The sequence below is a fragment of the Sorex fumeus genome, unplaced genomic scaffold (assembly GCF_029834395.1).
Source record: "Sorex fumeus unplaced genomic scaffold, SorFum_2.1 ptg000051l, whole genome shotgun sequence".
Taxonomy (NCBI): domain Eukaryota; kingdom Metazoa; phylum Chordata; class Mammalia; order Eulipotyphla; family Soricidae; genus Sorex; species Sorex fumeus.
Genome location: NW_026606108.1, coordinates 39792284 through 39815633, shown reverse-complemented (window position 1 = coordinate 39815633; position 23350 = coordinate 39792284). Strand labels below are relative to the sequence as shown.

Sequence of the window (23350 nt, the reverse complement as noted above, 5' to 3'; positions counted from 1 at the left end):
AACAATTGCCTTATTTGTATACTGTCACTTTTGAATTCTGCCAGCATTATAGAGATTAGAATCAAACTAAAAAAGGAAAGAAAAAAAAAGGGAATGAGATTCCTGAAATGTGGGATCATGACTCTTATTTTCTGGGAAAGGGGTAGGTAGGATCACGACTGTGATTTGTCCAATTAGCTGCTGTCTCAGTGAAACTTTGCTTCTAACCCTTTGAAGACAACAACCAGTGGAAGGGGCCAGAGTGGTTTGTATCATACTATGAAAGAGATACAGGTTTTCAGTGTTGAAATAAAGGGTTGGTACTTAACAGGTAAAAGGCAGAAAATGCAAAGGGAGAGACTGGAGAAGTTTGAAGATTGGCAGTGCCTCTTTTTTCCTGCTTTGGAATGTAGAGGGACTGTGGGTTCAATTCTAGGAATGCCACTTCCTGGAAAGGCTGGAATAGTCCTTCCAGGGGTCAGACTATTATTGCTTATGGTTAGTAGCTCTGGTAGCTTGCCACTGTAATCTGCTGCAGGCTCTAAATAATGGTGGAAATGTGCTCAACGGAAGTGGGAAATAGACCAGAGTCTCTAATCCCAATGAGGGCTTCTGGGGATTTCAGCTGTGTGGCCACAATGGAAGATAAGCATTGAAGAAAACACCGGAGTCAACGCATTTCTTTTAAAGTTTACTAAGCAGTCAGAAGTGACATACTCCGTCCCCCAGTTCCAGTCCCAGCCTCAGTCCATGAGCAGGGAGGGCTGTGGATCAGGAAGGGTGCCTACAGACCAGAGAAAGTTGAGTGAAGGGCTTGGCAAATTGCCCACTCATCTCTGGTCTAGCTGCCTTGGAACTAAGGGAGGCCCAGAACCAACAAGTCACTCCCTTCCAGATAAGATGAAGCCAGTTGGCCTTTGGATACCCCAGAAGAGGTGGTGGCAGCAACGGCAGGAGGGATCCCTCTCACTCCTGCACAGGGTCATCTGCACCGGATTAGATGTCCATTTCAAACTGTGCGTCATCTGGAGAGAGAAAATGCAGAACTAATAGCAGGCTTAGGATCAGTGCAGAAACCCATCTTGAAGTTGAATCCATAACTTAATAGACATTTGTCTTGTCCTTACCGGGTATCTCTTCCTCTGTCTCCTTCTGCTCCTTCAGTTCCTCTAGCTTGGAGATTGGGGCTGTTGGAGTTGTGACCCCTGGAATCTGAGGGAGACAGCAGGGGGGTGTCCGGGCAATGGGTGAGTTCTTGCACTCCAACAGGAACTTTCGGTCGTAGATGATCCTGGTGCCTGTCAAGGGGTAGGGGGGCTCAGTAAGAGCGGGCGCTGGGGTTCAGAACTGCCAGGGGGCTTCAAATACAGGTCTTTAGGGACCTAGGATTTATGTTTCCTGAGTTATTGAAGGGCTACTGTAGGGCTGACACTGATGATGGCTGAGGCTTAATACTGTATGTATGAAACATTACTATGGAGTATTGTAAATTATGGTGCCTAAATAAAAGACTATGCAGCAGAGCCAGAAGGACATTTCTGGGTCTCTTGGAGTAGAGTAAGTAGGTTTCCAATTGGTTAATGCCATTTTATTCATTTTTATTTTGTTTCTGTACCACACCTGGCAGTTCTCGGGGCTTACATCTGGCCCTGAATTCAGGGATCACTCCTGATGCGCTTGGCGGATGGGGACCATGTGGGGTACTGGGGATCTAACTCCAGTGGAATATGTGCAAGGCAAGCACCTTATCTGCTGTACCATCTCTCCGGTTACTGTCAACTAAAAAATTTTAACATAGAAACAAAACTTTTTTTTCCCCTTGAGCTTAAATAAAATGGCTTTTGCTCCATAATGGAAGTGTAAAGTACCAGTGGGCACTTGAGTTCCACAGGTTGCCTCTGTGAGTATCACCCAAATTTGGAGCTGCTGTTTAACCTATATTTTTTTCTTTTTGAGTGACACCCAGCGATGCTCAGGAATTACTCCTGGTGGTGCTTGGGGAACCATATGGCATGCTGGGGAATCGAACCCGGGTAGGCCTTGTACAAGGCAAGCGCCCTCCCTGCTGTACTACCACTCTGGCACCGCTGTTGTTTAACTTAAGACTATTTCCTAGTAGATTGGACTGACTTGGGGTTTGATTGATTTGGTGGGCCCTAAGCCTTTCTGCCACAGTGGTATCAGGAAGTCAAATAGCTATGAAGGTGTTTCCACCCAAATTCCGTTATCCAACAGGAAGGGGCTGTGTTCTCATGAAACACAGGAACGTAATGTTCTTAATCCTAACCCCTCCTAAATCCTATCAAACTCAGTCGGGCCTACAGGAACTTGGTGTCCTCAGAGTGTCCAGCCCTGTTCTGGCTCCTCCCCTCCGCCTCCACGTGGCAGGAACCCCTGGATCCGGGGCCCTGTAACAGATTACGGGCTGTAATGCCTAAACAAACAGTAAGCCAAACTACCCTACCCCCAACTACTGGCCAGTTATACTCCAGCCGCTTTGCAAAACCTAGCACTTCCTACTGAGTCTGCATTTGGTCGGGGCCTCAGCTTCCACAACAAAGCCCCCGAGCCCCCAAATCGGGAGAAGCTAATGAGGAAACCCTGACCAATGAGATTTCAGTTTGCAGTTACCCCCAAGCTAAGCTTCGAGGCCATATTTCAACACTTTAAGCATTTAGGGAAACGGGCCTCAGAACCAAACATCAACCCCCTCCCCCAGAGCTACCACACAGCTGCAGAGGGGCTTGATCGGGAAGTTTAACGCCGCGCTTTCCCACTCCCGCGCCGCGCGACCGCAGGCACTATATGGCCTACCCGCAACCTGCAGATTCCAAACCCGCCCCCGGCCCCCTGACCTCCCGGGGTAGTGGCGTAAAGCGTGCCCCCTGGCGTGGTGCTGTAGCAGTCGGGCAGCCGGTCCCTGCCCCCGGGAATCGGGCAGCTCGTGGACGTGGACATAGCGAACGGGAAGAGCAGGAAGACCAGCAGCTGTTGCTGAGAACGCGGAGCGCGCCGAGTCTGATGCGGACTCAGCCCACCACGTGTGGCCACAGCAACACCACCAGGACGACGTCACGCCCGGGGCGGGCCACCCGCCACTCACCCGATGGCCCCGCCCCAGCTGCGAAGGAACAAGCTCGGGCAAGCAGAAAAGTGGAAAGAGTGTTGCGTCAGGCACAAGCCTCCGTCCAGTTTCTCCTGCTCAGCAAACAGCCTGGCAGTGTTGCCAGGCCAGTTAGGTAGTTTCCAGCTGGGGGCTGGGGGCGACGCGACTACAACGCAGAGTTTTCCCATTCCTCAACAGTTTGGGCAGTAAAGAACTACCTTTACAGTCATATTTTTCAAGTTCAGAGACAACCCAGAGAGGCCAAGTAGCTACTCAAAATGCTTCTTTTAGGAGGGGAAGCTGGGGTTGAGGCTTGAGTATCAAATTCTGGTGCCTGTGACCTTTCAGCACGCGGCTTACAGCCTCCATTAATTACAGGAGAGGGTGCATAGTGCCACCCGGCCAGAAGCTCTCCCGGGTAGGTCAGGGAGGGACGTGGGCTCTCTTTTGGACCACACCCGGTAGTGCTCAGGGTTCTCTTAGCAGGGTTAGGGGGACGACACTGGGTGCAGGGAAGTATCTCTACCTGCTGGGCTGCCGCTCTGGCTCCCAGAGGTGGGCTCTTGGGAAGGAATAGCTGGATTCATGAGATAAAGTAAGGGGTGGACAGGAGACGCCCATTGTGGTCTCTGCCACGACTCAACTCAGAAAACTAAGGGCAGGTGCCTGGTGGGAAGGGCTCATTCTTTAGCAATTAGGAAAAGGGTTTAAGAGTCTGGCTTTGATTTTTTTTTCAATGTAGACAAAATAATAGGAAAGGAGGCAGGGGAGGTGATGGGTGAGTACACACCAAGTCTGTATATACACTGAAAATCTTCATTTGGCCTCTGTCTGGTTTCTTCAAAATCAATATGTTCTTTCCCCCCTCTACCTGCCCAGATTAAGTTAATGGACCCCTGAATCCATGCATCTGTATCACTTCAGTTCTTGGCTTCATCTGAGTTTCTCTTAACTCTTTAATTTGTAAACTCATTAAAAAATATTTAATAAGTTAATGCTTTTTAAAAAACTTCAATGTACATATATAAAAATCACCTGGAGATCTTATGGAAATGAGGATTCAAAAACAGTAAAGGTAAAGGTAAAGGCCCTCCCGTTGATCGTCGATTTGCTCGAGCGGGCCCAGTAACGTCTCCATTGGAGACTTTGTTGTTACTGTGTCTGGCATATCGAATACTCTCGGTAGCTTGCCGGGCTCTCCGAGAGGGGCGGAGGAATCGAACTCGGGTCGGCCATGTTGGCCGCTTGTAAGGCAAACGCCCTACCCGCTGTGCTATCGCTCCAGCCCTCAAGAACAGTAGGTTTGAAATTTTGGATTTTTAGTAAGAGTCAGGTAAGGCAGATCCTCAGGTCTGCAGGTCTTAGACTCACAAGGTAGCAATGATATGGGTAGTTTATGTTCTGAAAAAGGGTCCTGAGCCTCCTACAAAATAGTTTATGCTTTGAGCAATAGTCTGCAATGCTGGAGAATAAGCCTTGGAAGCGGTGTGTATAGTCATTTCTGAAAAACAGCTTTTAAAAAGTTGCAGTCTGAGAGATAGTAGAGTGGTAAGGCACTTGTTTTATGTGTGGCTGTTTGGGGGTCGATCTACGGCACCCCATATGGTTCTCTAAGTCATGCCAGGAGTGATCCCTGAGCACCACTGGGTTTGGCCCAACACCCTCACCCCACCCTCGGCCTGCAAGAAGTTAAGAAGTTAAGTTGGGAGGGAAGTGGGAGATGGGATGGAGCACAATGAGACAGAAGGTGAAGACACCAGCTTTCTGGGAACAGATGGGCATAAAGGGCACTGGCAGGGCTGGAACGGTAGTACAGAGGGAAGGGCGTTTACCCTGCACGCAGCCGACCCGGGTTTGATCCCTGGCATCCCATATGGTCCCCCAAGCACCGCCAGGAGTGATTCCTGAGTGCAGAGCCAGGAGTAACCCCTGAGCATTGCTGGGTGTGACCCAAAAAGAAAAAAAAAAGGGCACTGGCTGTGAGGAGAAAGTGAGAAGGATCCAGATGTATCCATATACACAGCGAAGAAGCAAGATATGGGTGAGAGAGATGGTGATATACTGCAAAACAAGAGCTGGGAAATGGGTCCAAGGGCCAGTGCACATGCATTGCGTATGGGAAACCGTGGTTGAATTCCTGGCAGTTCAAGGTTCCCTCTGTACTTCCAGGAGTGACCCCAACTCCTTCTCCCCTTTAAAACAGTTGTTACTATTATTTTAACTACTGATAGATGTTTACTTTCCTTGACATGTTGGAATTGAAGTAGTCTCCAATTATGGGGTATAATTGTGGGAGTGCTTACCATTTGTTTGTTTAAAGAAGGTTTGCAGGGCTAGAGAGCTAGTACAGTGGGTAGGGTACTTGCCTTGCACATGGCTGACTTGGGTTCAATCCCTGGCATCCCATATGGTCCCCTGAGCACTGCCAGAAGTGATTCCTGAACAAAGAGCCAGGAGTAACCCCTGAACCTTGCCTATGTGACCCCCAAATAAAAAAAATTACGAAACAGGTTTCCAGTGTATTACTTAGCACCAAAGTATTTTTTTTTTTCCCTCTGAAGAGGGGGGAAAGGTTGGTCAAATAAATTTGGGAACCTCTGATATAAGGAAATAACAAGTCTGCTATTAGGCAAATTACTTTGGACTCATCAATATAAAACATGAAATACAAAATAGTTTTGCGGTATTTCCAAATTAGATCTGAAGTCCAGGCTTCTTCCCTTTATTAGGGGGTGGAACAACCTCTTTTTATTTGCAGTTTATTGGAACTTAATACACTTAAGCTTTGGATACTATCCTTTTTCACAGGAGAGACAAAGGAGATGGAACCTGCTTGTTTGCATATGGTGATAAAATCTCTTGAGGATGAACAGGAAATGTGTGATCAGAGCCCCTCAGCAAAGGCCAGGGTCCACCGGGAAGACGTCACCACCTGCCACATTTCTTGGTAGAAGAGATCTAGGATTAGTCAGGGAACAAGATGTTTTCACATGCTGTTTTCCTAGAGTTTTGTTTGTCTCTTCCAGGTTTTACAATGTGGTCCAAAGGTCTTAAACAGTGGGGCAGGACCAGGTTTACTCATCTCCATTTGACTATAACTTTAATATGGCCAATTTATTCCCCTTGTACACTAATTCTGAGGTCAGACTCTAAAAGAACTGATGAAAAGTGTTGTTCCAGTTCCTGCCATTTCTTACCTCTGGTTAGGAGAGGCCACCATTGGCTGTCCAACTCTCTTCTTCGGTCTGGTTAGCTGAGGTGATGGGATTTCCCCTTTGAGAGCAGGGACGGAAGGAAGCAGACTGGCCTATAAAAGGGCAAGTCAGCACACTGTAGCCACAATAGATTTAAAGGGTCTTAAAATATGAATAATTTTATTGGTGGTGGAAATTTTGTTACACTCAATATTACTTGAAATAAATGGATCCAGAAACCTTGATGATAGCTTTATTCATTGAAACAGCTATTCTCATGCTGTTGATGCTATGCCTCAACTGAATGTTATTTTAGTGACTTGAGGGCTCACAAAGGGTGTGCATGTTCACAGTTTTCTTCTGCCTCAGCTAAAAGCTCAATTAGTAGTGATGCCCCAAATAAGGCTTCTGATTCCATCTGGTTAACTACTGGTAGGGCTTTTCAAACTTCAGTAATGTAAAAATTCTATTAATTTCCAGTATGCTTATATATTCTCATTTATGAGGGAAAAAAAATCTAGGAGACACATTTGGGGAGGTGGGGTGTGGGGGGCACACAGGAGGGGGAGAAGCCAGTGCCAGGAATCCAACTGAGGGCCTTATACATGCAAGGCAAGTGTTATCACTAAGCTATGTCCCTAGCGCTAGGAGACTTCTGAGTTCTGTTGTACTCAATTTCAGATGTGGAAAATGAAGCCTAGAGAAAAAAAAGAAATGACTTGTCTAAAGTAGATAACTTCAAATGGCAGAAATAAATAGAATGTAGGCTACTGACTCTTGTTCTACTATTCCCATGCTGCCTCCCTCCCCGCATCCCTTGTATATTTTGAAAGTGCTTACCTGAGCTAGGCTTAATCCAAGGTTCAGGTTGGTAAAATAGCAGTAAAGTAATGCCAGGAAGAGGCAAGACAGAGGAAGAAGAGATTACAGCAGGCAAAATGGGGTGGGAAGTAGGCTACTGGGATCCAAATAGTCAAAGAAAAGAAGACAGTGCTGGTAAAAAGTTATGGATGAGGGTGTCCTAAACACTTCCAAGTGAATAGTTCCTGTTTCTTTCTAACCTTCTTAATTTCTCAAAATTGCCTCACTTTCCCCATGAATTCTAGATTTTGATCTGAGATAAAATTTAATTCTGTGATCCTCAAAGTATTAGCGATAGGATTAAGGTTCTTTCAGATAATTTGGATGTATTTCAGATAAAGCAGAACAAAACTCACCTTTTGTGAATAATTTATTTAATATTGCTGACTAGCATGTTTCATCAAGACCTTTATTCCTTTCACTTATAGTGATCTTTTTAGTAGTAAGTGGAAACAAGATTTGTAAATAATTCACAGGGTCTTTTTATCACCCTCATGGTAATGGGTCTTTTCAGAATACACGATGAAGTTATCAGGTACTACAAAGGCAGTAGCTTCCACACCAGGGATATTTCCAAATCCATTCAAAACATAGAAATTTGGGCTTAAAGAAATCCCCTCATAGGTAAAATTACATGGAAGATTAATTACCAGGTATGTCTAGTGCTAGGCAGAAAAGAGAGTAGAAAAGTGATGTTTATATGGTTCTGGCTCTAGGTAACATTTTTCTGTGCATCCTTCTTTGTTTTGATGTATTTTGGCTTTGTTCTTTCAACCTGAAACATTTTGTTTTCTTTCTCAGACCGCTTTTACGTAAGACCAGGAGATTCAACTATTCTAAAACGTGAAAAAGTCAATGACTATTCTTTTCAATAGGGTGGTTTTTCTTTCTCTGTTGCATCAGATTCTTGGCATAGACAATAGTTTGGTCAAAGTGTTCCTGTGTTTAGCCTGCTTAAAAATATTGGCTTTCATATTTGCAGCCATGGAACTAAGCCCAGAATTAGTCACATATTTATAAACATTACTCAGCTGATTCAACATTACAAGAGAATTAGGGGAATAACCACACCTCCTCCTATGTCTTAACCCAAATAAAACACCTATAACCAAGTAAATCTTCAGATTAAAAATTCAGAAGCACAAAAGGAACCTTAAGTTGATGAGCTCAATGTCCCTTAGTTTGTTCAGTATCATCTGGCTGAAATGATGTTATTCTTGTTGACATAGGCATGATACATAAAGAGCTCAAAGACACATTTCTAGGGCTTGTTTAAGAGAACGAGGAATGTTTACCATAAAATAAATAGCTTATAGACATTATTTCAGGGCAACTATGAATGGGCTCTAAGGTGTAAAATGTGAGAAGCCTATTATAAATACTTTTGTAACAGTTCAAATCAATGATTGTGGATTGGATGGTTCCTGTATGACCACTGAAAGGATCACACTCAACTTCTAAACACCATTCATATTTTTATTGAATATTCTGGTAAATATTTCACATTAATACAGGCTACATTAAGTAGAGCCACTATATGACAAGAAATTTACTCAGTTTTCCTTTTACGTATGTAAACAAATGTACATGTATTTACCACCCTAAAAGGTTGAAACATGTGATCATCTAATTTTCTTTTGCATACAAGTAGCATTCAGTATGTTTAGCCAAAAGCACTAAGTTCAAAATGGCTAAACTAGCCAGCGAACATAATCAGGTGGATAAGAAATCACATTGTTCTTAGACAATGGTCAATCAAATTTCCATTGCTAAAGCCTCAGAGAAAATTTCTTAATTAGGCACATTAAAAAAAAAAATTCCCCAGGGTTCTTCCAAAGTCATAGGTTTCTCAAACAAGGCTAAACAGTAAGACCTTCTAACTTAGTTGACATATTTGAGATGCATGTTTCCAATATGAGGTGCCCACGTGCCCGGCCAAATCTGAAAAGGGGGAGGAAAAATTGGAATTTCTAATTAGGAATCTTTAGACATTTACAAAATGAATATATAAATGCAATGGCAATTCACTGTTTTTGCCTAGGAAGAATATATACAAGAAATAAAATGTTTAGTAGCATTATTTTGATATTGACAAACTTATTCAGATTAAAGTGGTCAGATGTTAAGACTTTTTATACTCGGACTACCCAAAGAAGTGAAAGAATGACACAAAAATTTTGGAAAATAACAGAACATTAGATCCATTTTACCTGTTGGGCATCAGTGCATTCAGTTGAATTTTGAATAACTTTTATCATAGGGTTCCAGGCAGGATCTGGGTTGTGAAGTCCATTAAACAGAGGGCCTCCTGGAACATCAGCAAGCTGAGGATGCGAGGGTATAATGGTACCTCCATACATGGAAATTGGCAGTCCCTAAAATAGAAGAAAGGTTTAACATGAAGTCACTATAAATGATAAATCCACATAAACCAGCTTTTATCTAATTCATCTTCATTTAAAAACTCCTGTGAGTATAGCACCAAAGGTTGTTGAGCAATCAAATCTGGCTACCTGCAATCAGCAATACTTATAACAAGAGAAAATAACAACATGCTCTAATATGAAATCATTGTGAAATTGTCTATACTTGAGCTTATTCTTCAAGATGTGTTTTCCCTTGAACATGTATCTCCCTTGTCTGTTTCTTTGCTTGTTTCCACCGTGGAGAAACCTGTGTTCTCTCTTGAACATTTCTCCCTCTCTACCTCTTAAATATTTCTAAATAACTTTTAATAATAAAAGCTATCTTCACAAAATATAAATTTTTAAAGTAAATTTGATGAATACAAATACCCTCAAATTTCCCTATATTTTAGTAATAATAATAAACTTATGCTAAGAAGAAATGAGAAACTCTATGACTGAAGCTATAAACTGGCTTTATGAGAGTCAGAAAGTTCTCTGAGCAGACAAGGGGGTATTAGAGAGTTTACTGCCAACTTCTGTGCCTCCCAAACCCTGAGTTTTTTGTTTGTTTGTTTATCTGTTGTTTTGAGACACCTGGCAGTGCTCAGGGAACCAAACATGGTGCTGGTGATAGAACCTGGGTCGGCCCAACCCACTATACTATTGCTCTGGCCTTTTAAGGAGCAAAGACCACCCTCAGAGTTCTGGCAACAAAATCCGAAATTTTAATTTTTCTTTTTCTTTTTTTGAGGATGTTGCATCTTCAAGATCTTTTGGTGACTAGCTACTATAGATTCTTGAAACTGGGGAAGAGCTCTGAAAAAGTCATGGTGACAAACTAGTTATACCAAATGGGAGATTTCAATACAAACTTTTTTTTCTCCCCTAAGAAGTTAGTTTACTGTACAATTCAAGTAGATTGGTCTGGTTAATACAAATTTTTAAACTATTCCTTAACGTGCCTACACTGTCTGGCAAACGACCAAAAACCTTTCAATGTTTGTTAACTCACTTTAGAAAAATCCACAAAACTGCTTGTCATTGGTTGATGAAAGATGTTAGAGGGGGCTACCATTCCAGAATCATCTCTTTCCATTGGTTGATGCTGGGAGAATGTGCTTGGGTCTGATAACTGCTGATGCATTGGATGGTTTCCTATCACAGACTGTGACCAACCTGATAAACCTTCTAGAAAGAATTGAGAATAGAATTTGATATTTGGATAAATTAAGCATTAGTATTTCATATATTTTATATTAAACAAAACATTCATACTTCACATTTTCATACTAAATTTAATTTGAATGACTTCTCTGAAGAGCTCAGGTCACATCCATAATAACCTTTGCAAAAGACTGGGGATATGGCTCAATGGTAAAGTGCATGCTTTGTATGTAGAGTCCTGGGCTCAATTCCTAGCACAGCAAAAGAAACAACAATAAAACCCTTGGAAAACTTGGTAATGTACTTAAAAAAAAAAAAACACCCTAACACACTGTTCTATCCTTCAAAAGATTAAAACACTTCCTGAAAGAATTCAGAATGACTATCCAGTTCAATAATGGAATGCTTAAGCAGAAAAGGAAGTACCCACCCCCCGCCCCATCCCCCACTCCTCACATTAGGCAGAGCCCAGGGCCAACTCCTGGTTCTTCGCTCAGGGATCACCCCTGGTAATGCTCAGGAAATTATTAAGTTCATGCCTGGGACTGTACCTGAGTTGGACACATGCAAGGCAAAGTGTCTTACCCAATGCACTATCCTTCTGACCACAGAAAGTAAAATTTTAAACCTTCACTTCTAATCAACTATTTTATATAATTATTATATATATTATCTATTAGTTATTATATACCCCAACTGAAATTCTAGATTCTGAGAATAGACTCAATTCTTTATACTTGTTTTTGTGACCACAAATGTTGGTGCTCAGGGCTCACTCCTGGCTGTGCTCAGAAATGACTCCGGGTGAGGCTTGGGAGACATTATGAGAAACCAAGGATTGAACCCAGGTTAACTGCATACAAAGCAAGAACCCCACACTGTACTATCCCCAGCCACCCTCTCAATTCTTTATACTTATAACACTCCTCAATTTTTTGTTGTTGGAGATCAAACACAGGACCTATCACATAAACCATATCCCTAGTTGTTAAGCAGAGTTTTAAAGGAATTCTGCTTTAGTTTTGGGGCTACTCCTGGTGTGCTTGGGACCAAACTTGGGTCAGTTACATGCAAGGCAAGTGCCTTAACTATACTATCCAGCTCTCAAGACAAAACCGCGTAACTTATTTGAGATATTTTTCCCCAGACAAAGGGTAAGACAAGAAAACTATACCTGACATAGCATTGACACCAAATGACCATATTCCACTGTGTCCAACAGGAGCAACAAAACTGGTTCCCACAGGGGCTTGTGCGACAGATCCTCCTTGCCGAATCCGGGCTAGCCTCTCTGTTCCAATGGGGGGAGGGATCTTCCGATCCTGACTGGCACTGCCTCCTTTTGGTTGGCCCAATGTAGGTGGGGCAGAAGTGGCTGAAAGAGGTGAAGATGATCCCGAAGAAACAGATGGAATAGGAGAGTCACCTGGTGGCAAAATATTTCTTGATTGTTTTATTACACATAAAAATTATAAGAGCATGAGAAACCTTGTTGGAATGATCTATTCTATGTCATTAAGTTCTGTGAAGAAAAATTTTATAAGATCACTATAGCACTGTCCTCCCGTTGTTCATCGATTTGCTCACAAACTTATCACTTAATAATCACTTGCAATTACGATAAATATCCTATATTGCTTATGCCTAGATGTATAGAGTCTAAGAAAACTTTCCCAGCTTGAACTTAAGACTAAAAAGGTCATATTTTGTGTTGTTTTAAATAATCTTCTCAAAACATATCATCAAAGGGCCTGGGCAATGGTACAGTGGGTAGGGCATTTGCCTTGCAAGCAGCCGACCCAAGTTTGATCCCTGGCATCCCATATGGTCCCCTGAGCACTGCCAGGAGTAATTCCTGAGTACAGATCCAGGAGTAACCCCCAAGCAAAAACAAAACAAAACAAAACCCAAAAACCCAAAAACCAAAAATACCATATTATCAATTTTAAAAAAATTTAAAAAATATTGTCAAAACTAGACTATTGGTGGGAAAATGGTTGGTCGTCCTCTATACTTAATAGTTTTATTTTTTTCCTTTAGGGGAAAAAAGGCTAAATGTTAGCAAGCGTTGTAAGACTCAATTTATGCCCTTTTTTTTTGGAGGGGGGGTGTGCTCAGGAGCTATTTTTGCACCATGCTAGGTGTAGTTTTGGGAGTGTTAATTCTGCTGGTGCTGCTAAGTATGCACTATAGGTCTTTGAACTATCCTCTAAGACCCTTATAGTTTTGTTTCTTTTTCTTTTGTTTTTTTTGGGCTACACTGGCATTGCTCAGGGTTCAATCTTGGATTTGCACTCAGGAATCACTTCTGATGGGGCCTGGGGGACCATTTGGGATGCCGGGAATTGAACTCAAATCAGCCACATGCAAGGCAAGTGCTCTACCTGCTATATTATTGCTCTGGACTCTGGTTTTGTCTCTTAATGGAACTCTTAAGAAATAGGTAGTTTTGGGGGCCACACCCAGTGGTGCTTAGGGTTTACTACTGGCTCTGTGCTCAGAGATCACTCGCGGCAGGCTTGGGGGACCTTATGGGGTGCTGGGGATCAAACCTGGATTGGCCACTTACACCCTAATTACTCTACAAGCCAAGTAATGGGTAGTTTAGTCAGCAGGATTAGTACTACCTCATGTTATTCATTAAAAGGAACAACTCAAATCCTCTTCAATATCTTAACCCTAAGTAGTCATATTAAAAATAAAAACTTTTACTTACAAATAGCAACAGTTTTCTAAAGTTAAATATAAATGAAAAAAAAAATCAACCATACCCAAATGACCAGACACCTAAGTTCAATTTCTTTTCAGACTTAAAGATTTCACAAAACTTTTCTCACAGAGGTATAAAAGACTTATAGTATCTCTTTTCTTGATCCAAGACCCAATGTGAGCATTTTTGATTTGGTAGAATGAACTTGACCTTCTTAAATTTCTTGTCCTCCAAATGACTGGCAATTTTTGACATGACTGCAATACAAACCTCGAGTATCTGCATATCATCTAGTTTACTAAAGTAATAATACAGAGTTCCCTGAAACAAATAGTTTAAAAACATATTCAAGATTGTTGGAAAGCTCCTCCAGGGTTCCTACATGAGTTTGAAGCGCTTGTCCACGGATGAGGAGAAAAATGTTGTCTGTTGAAACTGGGAGTTCCAACAGGAGCTGGCCCTTGCAGGAATACCCGAGTTCCTGGTATGCTGGAAAAACTTGTCAGAGGAGCAGCAGAAGAAGATGGGGAGCTGCCTGATGGATCAATAGATGGTAACCCTGAAACAAAACAGGTCCAAAACATTCACTTAATCAAGGCATTAAAATTGAAAGTCCAAGTTTTACTTAATTTATATTTTTTTGGTTTGTTTTGGTGCCGTGGAATGACTCCAGCATCTCATCATGGAGACTTGTACTTTACAACTGAGTTATGCCTTTTTTGTTTATTTTGCTTTTTGCATCACACTGGAAGATGCTTAGGGGTTACTATTTGGCTCTGCATCCTGGCGGTATTTGGGAGATCAAATGGTATGCCCAGGATTGAACCTGGGTCAGCTGCATGCAAGATAAATGCCCTGCATGCAAGGTAAATGCAAGGTAAATGTACTATTGCTCCGGCTCCAACAATACAGCTATACCTTAACTAACCCCCAGCCCTTAATCTATTTTTCTTTTTTTTTTTTCAAAAGAAAGTATGTAGTTAATATGTCACAACAAAGAGAATACCATAAAGCCCAAACCCACTTTTATACTGCAGTTCTATAGCACTAGTTATAAAAACTTAGTACTGAAAATGGTGGTAAGGGCGAGGGAGAGGACTCAAATGGCCAAGAACAAGCTTTACTTGTAGGAGACCCAGGTTTCAGGTTTCAATCTTGGCACCACATGCATCGCCGAGCACCATAGGAATGACCTCCCAACTCTCAGTACCACAGAGTGTGGTCCAAAATAGAAAACAAATGAAAAAGGCTGTCATCTAGTACAATGTTCCATATCAGTGATTCTCAACTGGGGACTGTATGACTCTCCCCAGGACCCAAAAGTATTCAGGGGGATCACAGGTAAAACATTTAAATTGGGGTAGGGGACAGCATAAAGACAAGGGAACCAATCTGTAGGACAATGGGGCATGGTCATAAAGAGTTTGAAAAACACTATTCCAATTTCAAAGTCTACACTGGAAAGAACATGTTGAAATGGGAGATGTGATTACATGACACCTATTAACACTACCTTTGTGCTTCTGTGGAAAATCTCAACGTACAGGTATTTATTCATATAACTATTTCCTATTGAAGACAAATAATAAAATCTACCAATATTTCCTAACAAGGAGAAAAAGCATACAATTGGCTAAAGATAATTTCAGTATTTCACGATTAAAAATAATTATTTGCAAACTCTATGCCCAGATAGTGCTCAGGGGTTTCTCTTGGCTCTGCCTTGTGCAAAGGAAGTGTCCTACCTATCGCTGTCCAGTCCTAGTATGAGTAAATCTGAATCCAAAAGTTTTCCCAAATTCTGGGGCTAGAGAGATAGTACATCAGGTAAAGCGTCTGCCTTCAGCCAACCCAGGTTCAATTCAAGGCACCCCAAGCACTACTATGCTAGTAGTGCTGCCCAAGCACTACTAGGAGTGATTCCCAGAGCCAGGAGTAACTCCTGAGCATTGCTGGATGTGGCTCACAAGTAGTCTTCTCGAGTTCAGAGAAAAATATTCTCTTCAGAACATTTTAGGGAGAGAAGGCAAGATTTACAGGATTACAAGTGTTCATTTTAGGAAAATTTAAAACCACCATAGAAAACTTAGAATTCTCAAGAGGGTCTATTCATCCTAGCAATGCTCAGCCATCTGGCAGTTGGTTCAATGCAAGGGCCTGACTATGGTGCTGGTCAGGTCCTGTGGTGTGGGGGATTACCTGGGGCACTGAGGTAGTGCTAAGGGGCCTCCAGGAGCACAGAACTGTATGAAGTGTAAGGGGCCATGTTGAACTGGGGTTGGCTACATGCAAGGGATGTGCTTTAACCCCTGTAATTAACAGATGTATCTTAACACCTGTACTTTCTCTCTGGTCCCACCCCATCCTTTTTTTCTTCTTTGAGTATATGGGTATGTCCACATCTAAGCAAGCACTAATAAACATTTTATCTTTACAAATTTGCCTATTCTGGAATCTTTATATAGAAGGAATAATTAAATATTTGCCTTTTGTGTCTAACTTTTTATCTCTGAGAAAGATATATAAACCATAAAGTTTACATACAAACCCAAGGGTAGAAGTCACAGATTTTATTTTTTATTTTCTGTTTTTTTCCCCCCCGTGAAATCGGCAATGCTCAGGGCTTTGTTCTGCAGGGCTCTTCATTCCCAATGGGGTCAGGGGACCATATGGGGTGCCAGGGATTTAACCCAGGTCGACTGTGTGCAAGGCAGTGACCTATACTCTTGCAAGTAGTCAAATTGGTGGAAAATAATCTGTAAATTACTAAGTGCTATATGATGATAATTTTTGATTGTTCAGATAATCCTTTCTATGATCCATATAAGATTTTAGCTCATGTAGCTCAATAAAAATGACTGTGAACAAAAAAGGGGGAGGCGCGTGATAGTATAACATGTAGTGCACTTGGTTTGCATTAGGCTGACTGGGGCTTGATCTCCTGCATCAAGCCCACCAAGCCCACCAGAAGTGATCCTTGAATGCAGAGCCAGGAGTAAACCCTGAATAATTACCAGGTGGTCCCAAAACAAACAAATAAACAAACAAAAAAGACAGTGAAGGACCATAGAAATAGTACAGCAGGTAAGGCTCCTGCCTTGTATGCACCTCGCCTGGGTTCAATTCCTGCCACCAAGCCCATTAGAAGTGATCCCTGGGCACAGGAGTAAGTCCTAATCACTGCCAGGTGTGGTCCCAGAACAAAAAACAAATACCCACTCCCCCAATTACTGAATCTCTTAGTTCTAGTTAATGTAAATAATAAGGTGCTATTAAATAACATTAATATTCAGTCTAAGTGTTTAAGATTGAAAATGAAGAACAAGGGCTAGAGCGATAGCACAGTGGGTAGGGTGTTTGCCTTGCATGCAGCCGACCCGGGTTTGATTCCCAGCATCCCATATGGTCCCCTGAGCACCACCAGGAGTGATTCCTGAGTGCAGAGCCAGTGCACTGCTGAGTGTGACAAAAAAAAAAAAAAAAAAAGAAGAACGTGATTTTGGACAGGTATCTGAACACCTCTGTACCTCAAATTTTGTAAAATATAAACAAATCATTATGATTTAAAACATGACTATTAATTTTTTTTTTGATAGCATCAGAGATTGGACCAAATACTGGCATGTATGGGCTAGAGGGCTCAACGCACTGAATGTATGTTCTGCATATGGGAGGCTGGGGCATATAATCCCAGGCACTGCAAGGTGACTTGAACAATTATCAGGAGCTATCTTTGAAAACAACAATAGCAAAACAAAAATTAAAGACATGAATTATATCACTGAGTCACATTCCTGACCTAAAGTCAAAATTCTTTTTATTGCTTTTGGGCCACAGCTATGGTGCTCAGGGACCATATGTGGTGCTGGGGATTGAACCTGGGTAAGCTATGTGCAAGGAAAGCACCCTACACACTGTACTGTCTCTGGCTCTGAAATTCTTAAAGTATCTTATTGGTTCTTAAAAAAAAAATTTAATGCCATTTTACATCAGTTCCAAGAAAGACTGACACAGAAGTACAACCTTCTGCTGTCCTTATGAGGAATGGAAAGATCACACAGAAACTACAAACCAACTCACTGTTGGGATTTACGTAATTGTTTGTTTATTTTTGGTGGCGCTGGGAATTGATCTCTACCACAAAAGTAAAGTAAGTGCTTTACTACTGAGTTGCATCCCAAATCCCTGACATACTTTTATTTCTTAAGAACATACATAATTTTGGACAAAATGCTTATTATTTCAGATTATGCTGTTAAGAGCCCCAAACTGAGTTGCAACAATAATAACAACTTACCAACAGGACTAGTAGAAACTCGCTGGGAAGGGGGTCTGAAGCCAGGGGCCTTGGAGTTGTCAGGGTGGACATTTTCCAAGTGTCCAAGTACAGAGTTACCCAGGAATGCTGACTGAACAGTGAAGGAGGCATCAGCAGCAACTCGTGAGGACAGTGGACCATCTCCCCAACCCTGGTTAGCAGGGACCTGACTGTTATCAAAAAGACTACTGAAGTGATTGAAAAGCGTGGCTGGGCCAAATGAAGGCGCTAAAGATTTATTTGCTGGGTTAATGTGCATCTGAGAACCATTCATGATGTTCATGGCTGAAGAAAGCTGCACTGCAGCTGGTGGACCTTGAGGTGGTGTTAAAGGTACTGGATTTGTAACAAAAATAGATTGGGGATCCTGGTGTATAGTTGCATTTGGTACCACCGAATAAAAAGAACCTCTTGGCTGCATTCGATGAGAAACTCGAGGAGCTGGTACAGCTAACTGAGGTAAATTACTGGTATCCTGATTATCAGCGGCAACCAATCTGGGTGACGCCAAAGTCAATGGAGCAGATTCTGAGTTCGATGTAAAAGGCATTGATGTAGGATTTACATCAGAAACGTTGGATGGCTGTGCCTCCTCCTGTGTGTTATTAGAGGCAGGAGTGGGACTATTAGATGAGTGAGTTTCTGGCGCTGCCGGGGTGTTGCTGGAAGAGCTATTGCAACTGTTTGTAGTTGAAGATGGGGTGCACAGATTTGCAATGGGCTGGTCCTGGGTGGATACTTTCTCTTTTGGTGGTGGCATGGCAGAGAAAGACTCCATCTTCTGTGATGAAAGCTGAGCTTGTGAAGTATTTGTGGGTAGAAATGCGGTGGGAACTTGCCCACTAGTGACAGGTGCAGAGGAGACAGAAGGCATGGAACTGCAAGTGCTTGTCACAGAAGAGATCACTGTTGAGGGAGGACTTGTTTTAGGCACACAGGCAAATAATTGTTTTCTGACTGATGAGGGAGTCCGGGAATTAGTCACACACAGTTGCTGACTGGCAGCAACTACAGAAGAGACAGTGATAGGACAACTGGCAGTAGCTAGTGCAGCAGACTCTGAGGGTAGAACAGTCCCATTCTGGTTAGGTAGGCGGCCTGTACTGTTATGCTTTGGAGAACTATTGGTGTTGCCAGGATTCACAGGTCTCACTGGGAATGGTCCCCAAGTGTTAGGGGAGGGTGAAAAGGTTCCTCCAAACTGGGCCATGGGTAAGCGAGGATGTCGAATCTGTTGCATAGTTTGCGCAGCCAACAGGGCAAAATGAGGATGGGGATAAGCTAAGGGTAGAGAAACTGGGAAAGAAGAACGTACATTTGTTGGAACGTTCTTATTAAGTTTGTTAGTGGGCTGGAACGTAGATAAGGTTGTTGCTTGTGAAGTTACAAGAGTTGAAGCACCCAAGGGAAATGCATTTTTACTGGAAGCAGCTGTGGTTCCTACTCCAGATGAGAAGTTTGCATGGATGGATTTGGTGCTGGCAGGTGTTCTAATGTGATTTTTAGGAATCAAGTCTTCCAGTTCCTTAGCAGGATCTTGAATAAGTGCATTGATAAGTTGAACTGCATATCTTGTTGATTCTGTACCACCCCTAGGGAGAACACCGGGGAAAAAAAAACCCAAATCAGAATATCACATCATGAAAAATATTTTGATTGCACTATTACTAGCAAAAGTAGGCACCCAATAAAATTTCCACAGAACACACAATACAAATAATTTGGTAATTACCTTATTGTAATCATTCTCTCTCCATTCTTATCTTTTTGTTTATCTACATCAATATGAGCACCAGTAACATCCTGTATTGCAGTGATGTTGCATCCTCCTCTTCCCATTATCCTGGAAACCACAGAGGCTGGAACAGATAATTTCTTGGACCTATGAAATAAAAACTACACATGAGCTTATGAAAACACATACCTCTGAACAGCAAATATCTTTATTTTGGGGGCACTCCTAAAGTGTTTAGGAGACCAAAGTGTTTAGTGTTTAGGGTGCTGGGGAATAAACCTGGAACTCCTGCATATAATGCATACACTACAGCCCTCTGAGCTATCTCCCAAGCATAGTAATTGTCTTTATTTAAAATGTCTCAGGGTGGGCTGGAGCAATAGTACAGTGGATAAGGTGTTTGTCTTGCGTGCAGCTGACCCGGATTCAATCCCAGACAACCCATATGGTCCCCCAGCCCACTCAGGAGTGATTCCTGAGTGCTGAGACAGCAGTAATTCTTGAGCACCACCAGGTATGGTCCAAACTGAGTCCCCCCGCCCTTGCCCCAAAATTCCCAGGGCTACAGAAATACTAACAGCAGATAGGGCACCACATGTTCTCCCAAGCATCCCTGAGAACAGAGCCAGGAGTAAGCCCTGAGCACAACCGAATGTGGCCCAAGGTCCACAAAGGAAACTGGCCCGCACCTCAACTTGGAACGTATATTTTAAACTTTTTCCCTTCTGGAAAAGTCTGTGCTCTCTCTTATACATGTATTTCTCTCCTTTTCACTCCCCTTATTCTCCTCTAGGTAAAGTTTTTTTTATTTTTCAATATTGGGGGCACACACAACTATTCAGGGCTTACTCCTGACAGACTGAGGAAACCCTATGGGGTGACATTCAATTTGGGCCAGCCACATGCAAGGTAAGCAGATTATGCACCGTACTATCTCTCCAGCCCTAAGTATTTTATTTTTGTTTTTGGGCCACACTCAGCGATGCTCATAGGTTACTCCTGGCCCTGCACTTAGGAATTACTCCTTCCAGAACTCAGGGGACCATGAGATACCAGGATTGAACTGGTGTGTAAGGAAAAATGCCTTACCCACTGTAGTAACCCTCCAGCTCCCCCAACCCTAAATTCTTTAAATAAAATTATTTTATTTCATTAAAAATAATTATACCTTTGGGGGACTGAATAGATAGTTTCAAGGGCTTAATTATATACTATGCATGCATGCATGAGTACAATGACGGCACCACATGCCCACCAGAGCAGCCTGGCCTGAGCATTATACTGTCAGGTCAAGTATTGTCAGGAAAGGCTTCTGCATCTCTACGATAGCTGGGGAGTGACATCCTCCCAATTCAAAAAAATGAAATTTTAATTTTGGGCTTGGGACATAGTTCAGTGGCAGAATACATGTTTTGCATGAGTGAGGCCCTATTTCAATATCCAAAACCTAAAAATCAATCTCAAGAATTAAATAAATTAAATGAGAAAACAAACAGGCAAACCCAACCATCCATATTTAAATGATTCATTAACTGGGCAACCTGTACAAATATTTTATGAAAGTTAAGATGAGGGGTTAGTAATATAGCTCAGTGGTATAAGTACGGACTTTGCACATGTGAGGTCCTGGCTTTTATTCTCAGCACACTACACACACACACACACACACACACACACACACACACTCGCACTCAAGTACATGAATTATGACTGCAGGTACGTGCAAACATACACACACATACACACAACCTCTCTTTAAAGGCATGAGAGTAGAAGGTAAGGTATAGGTGGTTACCTTGAATGTGATCAACCCAGTTTGATCCTTAGCTGTGCATATGGTCTCAGAAGCACAGATCTAGGAGTAGCCTCTGGGCACTACTGTCCTAAATCCCCCAATGTCAAAAAGGTATCAAGACAAATAATTCTTACCTTCGTACAACTTCCTTCCAACCTTCTTCTCTTTTTTGTCCCCTTTTAGGGCTAGTCAGATTCAGCTTTATATTTGGAGAACTTAATGGCAATACTGACTTGTAGTTACTTGATAAAGAGTTAGAACTTACTTCACCATCAGGTCTGAAAAGTGAGAAAAATTTCAATAGATATTTTGAGATTAAAATCTTAATAAATCATTCCAGTACAAAGTCATGATGTAACACCTGAATTAAAATTTTGAGTATCACTAAAATTCAGGAAATATATAAATTCATCATCAATTTTAGTATTAAAATTGACTCAAAGTAAAAAGTTGAAAATGCCTAAAACTGTGGCATGCTTATGTTCTATCTATCTATGTTTTGTTGGGCCATACCTGGAGGTGCCACGAATTGAATCCGGGTCAGCCCTGTGTGAAGCAAGTGAATTATGAAAATTTCTAAAATCTATATAGTAACTAGAGTAAAAGGACCTGAGTGGATGTTTTGAATATTCAAGATAGATAATATGGTAGATTAAACTACCATATTTTAACACAGCTTGTGCTGAGAAAACATATTTCAAATTCTGGTGCCAAAGCATGAAAAGGTAATATGCTTAGAATTAACAAATCAAAATAATTTACCGTGTCTGAGTTTTCGAAGTGGAAGAACTTGTCTTCTCTTCTTGGGAATGGAGTAGCAGTGAGGGGTATCTCTTATCACTGGAAGAATTCATATCTACAGTAAAATTTAACTCTTGGCTTTTGCCACCACTGCTACTCTCACTGTTGCAGTCTGTGCTGTCCACGTTATCTGAATCACTATTTCCTCCTGCACCACCACCTCTAGGTTCTCCATTTATTTTATTTTTATCTGCCTTTTGCTGTGTTAAAGGTACATGCTGTTCTGGTAATATTAAATGTGCAGTGGGAGGGGTCTCTTTTGTTTTGTTCTTCTTATTTTTCCGATTGGTGCTTGGAGTTGTCACCACGTTGGCTCTTTTTTTCCCAAATGCATTTGTGAATGTTGTAGATGTTGCAGAAATCCCAATTGTGGTGGTAGTAGTTGCACTAGGAGGCTCTATGGGAACTTCTTGCTCCACTGAAATTATAAAAATGGATAAAAATTACATTGAGATCTTCAAGTCTCAAAACAAGTAGTAATAATATCCCCCACCTCCAACTTTTGGGCCACTCTCAGGTACGCTAGGGGACAACTGGTATCAGTGATCAAACCTGGAGCTCCCTCATGCAAAACATGTAGTCTAGTCCTTTGAGCTATTTCCCTTACCTCTAGAATTTTCCTAATAATAGACAATTCAGTCTGTTATGTCATAATCCTTTTACCATATTCACTAGTAAAGAAACCACTACTGCTGTAAAACAAACATATCACATTTTGCTGTTAAACCTGGTTTAAAACCTATTTACCATAAACATGTTTTTTTGGTTTGTTCTTTTGTTTTTGGATCACACCCAGTGGTTCTGAGGGCTTACCCCTAGCTCTGCACTCAGGAATCACTACTGGTTGTACTTTGGGAACTATATGGGGTGCTGGGTCTTGTCCCCAGGTCAGCCTCCTGGCAGGCAAGTGTCCTACATGCTGTAGTATTTCTCAAGGCCCATAAATATATTTTTGGGGATGTGAGCTTTTGGATCATATCCAGCAGTGCTCAGAGGACCACACACAAATGTTATTGAACCAGGGGATCAGTGGCATGCCAGGGCAAGTGTCTTTAACTTGTGTATTCTCTCTTTTGTCCCATCCACCATAAACATCCTAAAGATCCAAAATGTTAGTCTTATGAACTAAAACTCACAGTATAGTTTGAATTCAATTTTTTTTTATTGGTTTGTGGCAGGAAAAGTTGTTTATTATAAACTACAAATGAGAGAATTACTAAGTGCTTGACTTCCTAGGAAGCATCCTTTTTCATTTTTTTTTAGTCACCATGAAATTATA

The 23350-nt window shown here is 41.9% G+C and overlaps 2 protein-coding genes across 4 annotated transcripts in view; both read right to left on the bottom strand.

Annotated features, from left to right (window-relative positions):
- Positions 1-657: 657 nt before the first annotated feature.
- On the bottom strand, positions 658-3038 carry EIF4EBP3 (eukaryotic translation initiation factor 4E binding protein 3). Its single transcript, XM_056124656.1, has 3 exons — positions 2835-3038; positions 1107-1277; positions 658-1004 (listed from the first exon to the last, which is right to left on the bottom strand). Exons 1-3 carry the CDS (start codon positions 2935-2937, stop codon positions 976-978), a joined length of 303 nt encoding a protein of 100 aa, XP_055980631.1. The 5' UTR covers positions 2938-3038; the 3' UTR covers positions 658-975.
- Positions 3039-8595: 5557 nt separating this feature from the next.
- ANKHD1 (ankyrin repeat and KH domain containing 1) overlaps positions 8596-23350 on the bottom strand; it is a 136022-nt gene continuing 121267 nt past the window's right edge. For 2 of the 3 annotated variants that reach the window (XM_056124652.1, XM_056124654.1), the window contains 9 exons: positions 22033-22489; positions 21405-21548; positions 19473-19622; positions 17720-19332; positions 13805-13981; positions 11887-12138; positions 10561-10736; positions 9351-9515; positions 8596-9081 (listed from right to left, as the gene is read on the bottom strand). In XM_056124652.1, coding sequence (XP_055980627.1) covers positions 9022-9081; positions 9351-9515; positions 10561-10736; positions 11887-12138; positions 13805-13981; positions 17720-19332; positions 19473-19622; positions 21405-21548; positions 22033-22489 — 3194 coding nt within the window. In that variant the 3' untranslated portion in view covers positions 8596-9021. The remainder of the gene's footprint in view (positions 9082-9350; positions 9516-10560; positions 10737-11886; positions 12139-13804; positions 13982-17719; positions 19333-19472; positions 19623-21404; positions 21549-22032; positions 22490-23350) is intronic. The other variant, XM_056124653.1, reaches the window with a different exon arrangement.

Excerpts from the sequence above, each read along its gene's own strand:
- EIF4EBP3 (XM_056124656.1), bottom strand. The coding sequence starts at position 2,937 with ATGTCCACGTCCACGAGCTGCCCGATTCCCGGGGGCAGGGACCGGCTG. Across the intron at positions 1,278-2,834 it reads TTACGCCACTACCCCGGGAG|GCACCAGGATCATCTACGAC; the intron begins GTCAGGGGGCCG and ends ACCCCTTGACAG. Across the intron at positions 1,005-1,106 it reads GACAGAGGAAGAGATACCCG|ATGACGCACAGTTTGAAATG; the intron begins GTAAGGACAAGA and ends TTCTCTCTCCAG.